Raw genomic sequence first — 2,977 nt, 5'->3', positions numbered from 1 at the left:
CCTGCCCCAGCCACAATACCTACTGTCTTTGGAGGCTGAAAGTACTTTTATTTTCCTATTCAAGTTACATTACAAAGCTCTACATATTTTTTTAAATAACTATTTTATTTAACTTTATTTATTTATTTTAATTTGACCAGAGAGGGACAAAGTGAAAGAGAGCAAGAGAGAGAGAAAGTGAGAAAGCAAGCCACCAGGTCTAGGACTCAAACCATGATCAGCCATGTAGGAGTCTAGCACCCTTAGCTACCATGCCACCTGCTGGCCCCTATACACACACACACACACACACACACACACACACACACATGTATATATATTACTTTTGAGAGAGAGAGAGATTTTTGCTATAGGGCACATGTGCTTGTCAGAGAGACACAGAGAGACAGAAAATATGAAATCACCCCCGCCCAGGGCAGATGACCAAGCCACAGAGAGACAGAAAGTGAGAAATCATCCCCAGGGTGGATGACCATGCTGCAGTCCTATCTCCATTCTCCTCTTGGGATTTTGGGCATGCACACACACGCACCAGGTGTGAGTTTTAAGCTGCTGAGTCTGGAACTTGAGCAGATGGCCCCCCACAGCCCACAGGAAGCAGAGCCATGCAGGGGAGGGTCTCGGCCAGAGGGGGAGGGCCTTCGCCAGTCGCTTCTGACTGTATTTGGGAAGGACACACAGGCACACTGGCATGTTTTTCAAGCCAGCAGGTCCAGGACTTGAATCACTAGTCAGCCATGTGGGATCCAGCCTCCTTAACCTCTACACCATAACCGTCAGAGTCCAGCAACACCGTCTGCTGGTCCCAGCAAGGCCCTATGTATTAAAAGTTAGATTCCAAGCACAGACCCTTCGGGTCCCATCTCTTGTTATTTATTGGCCTTTGCTGAAGATTAAGGAGGTGCCGTGATGTTCTGATCCCCAAGATGATGTGGAATCGGAACCGTCCTGCTGCATAAATCACAAGTTTACTGTTCACGGCACAAAGTCGGCATCTGGCTGTGCCCTTGCCAGACATCATCCCCTTCGCTCTCACTCACTGGGCAAGGAGTCTCGAAGGATTCCCAAGCTCACACGGCCAGCAGGGGGTCCATGACAGAGCAAAGCTGCACTCCAAGGACTGCCTGGAGGTGTCTTTTGCCAAACTCCAGGTCATGGCAGCTCACGGAGGGCTTTGGGCAGGGGTCCTGAGGAGCTCCTGTGATGGGCACTGGTACTCATGAGAATCCCATCTTGTTTCTTTTCCTTCTCCCACAAAGCTGGCCAGCAAATCAGCTGAAGAAGGCAAGCAGGCCCCAGACCTGATGTCCGCCGACCTGTGACATGCTGCTGACCGGGCTGCTCAGGAGCCAGGGTGGACATTGTCCATGGGAGAAGAGGAAGGGTAGGACACGGAAGCCTCAGAGACAGGGAAGACATCACCATCATTGTCATCACTGAGAGGTGACAGGGGCCGATTGGGTCCCAGCTTCTCGTGGGAAAAAAGAAGCTCCACTCAGATTCTTGGACCACAAGGAACCAGCAGGAACACCTTTTCCCAGCATGCTCTCCTGGCAGCCTTCTCTAACCCAGTTTCTTAGGTCTGAGGAGCTGTGTTTTATTTCATGTTTTAAATCCCAGCATGCAACAGGAAAGTCTTTTTAATATCCTTTTTTATTTTATTTTTGATTAATAGTTGTATACTTTATGTTTGTAATATGATCAGCGAGTCTGTTCTTCTAGCTGGTCATCTCTGAAGAGATACTGTTTCTTACTGACAATAAAAGTGGGTCTGAGGCTCAGTCTCCTTGTTGCCTGGTTCCGTTTGCTGAGTCCATTATGCCCAGGACCAGGCAGGAAGCTCCCTGGGAGGAAGGCAGGCCCAGGGCTGCTGTGCTGCTAAGGGACCTGGTGCTGACTTATCCCAATGCCAAATTCCCCATTTGCTGCCCCCCCAGAATCCTCTCCGTGACTTTAGTCCCCAATGGGCCTTTAGTCCCCTGGGTACCTGGATGCTGGGAAATCCTCCCTGAATCCTCCTTGTGTGGTCGGAACAGTGGAGACTTTCCTACCTCTCTTGTCCCTTTCTGGGAAGAGGTGGCCAAGCCTAATCACCCCAATAAAGACCCCAACCAAGTGCTAAGGAGTGAGGAAGAGAGGACTGAGGTCCAGCAGACTCGTGGTCCAGCCTTTGGACCCTGTCACTGGTCAGAGGTGGCTGCTTTCCTTGGAGAGATCCCCAGGTTTTTCAGAGAAAGCCCCAAAAAGGGGATGAGCCCCATCAGGCAGCAGCAAGGGAGGATGGGAGCAGATGGCCCCCCACAGCCCACAGGAAGCAGAGCCATGCAGGGGAGGGTCTCGGCCAGAGGCTGAGGACTGGATTTGGGAAGGACACACAGGCACACTGGCATGTTTTTCAAGCCAGCAGGTCCAGGACTTGAATCACTAGTCAGCCATGTGGGATCCAGCCTCCTTAACCTCTAACACCACCTGGGCCTTCTCTTTCATGGGTGTTTTTTGGAGAGATTTTTGCTATAGGATACATGTGCTTGCCAGAGAGACAGAGAGATAGAAAGCAAGAAATCACCTCCCAGGGGGATGGCCACACCGCAATCCCTTCTCCTCTATTCTCCTCTCAGGATCTTCGGCATGCACGCACACATGCTCGGTGTGAGGTTTAAGCCACTGGGCCCAGGACTTGACCCACAGTCAACTACATGGGAGGCCAGCAATGCAACCATTATGCCATCTACTGGTCCCTCACCTTCTCTTTAAGCAACCAGAGTCCATTTACTCTGTGTCTTCAAGACAGAGCTGATATCTGCCAGTCATACTTTAGTTTGAGAGAGAGCACCTACTTCCCTCCCCTAAGGGAAATGTTATCCTTATCTCTAAGTGTGGAGTATAAGTCTCCCTTTTCTCTTTTAGACTTTTGGGTTTATGTTGGCAGTTAGAAGAGAACTGAGGGGAACAAATTACTTTCCCAGCATCTAAACTC

General features: G+C 50.3%; 1 protein-coding gene across 1 annotated transcript in view; it reads left to right on the top strand.

Moving 5' to 3' along the window:
• Positions 1-1,781, top strand: part of DOCK2 (dedicator of cytokinesis 2) — a 445,944-nt gene extending 444,163 nt beyond the window's left edge. The window contains 1 exon segment of the mRNA XM_014587766.2: positions 1,260-1,781. Within this exon segment, the coding sequence (XP_014443252.1) occupies positions 1,260-1,322 (63 nt within the window). The 3' untranslated portion in view covers positions 1,323-1,781.
• The last annotated feature ends 1,196 nt before the right edge of the window (positions 1,782-2,977 follow it).

This window comes from Tupaia chinensis, unplaced genomic scaffold (genome assembly GCF_000334495.1).
Source record: "Tupaia chinensis unplaced genomic scaffold, TupChi_1.0 Scaffold000234_1, whole genome shotgun sequence".
Taxonomy (NCBI): Eukaryota; Metazoa; Chordata; class Mammalia; order Scandentia; family Tupaiidae; genus Tupaia; species Tupaia belangeri.
The sequence above is the reverse complement of the archived record's forward strand: the minus strand, read 5'-3'. Positions and strand labels throughout refer to the sequence as shown.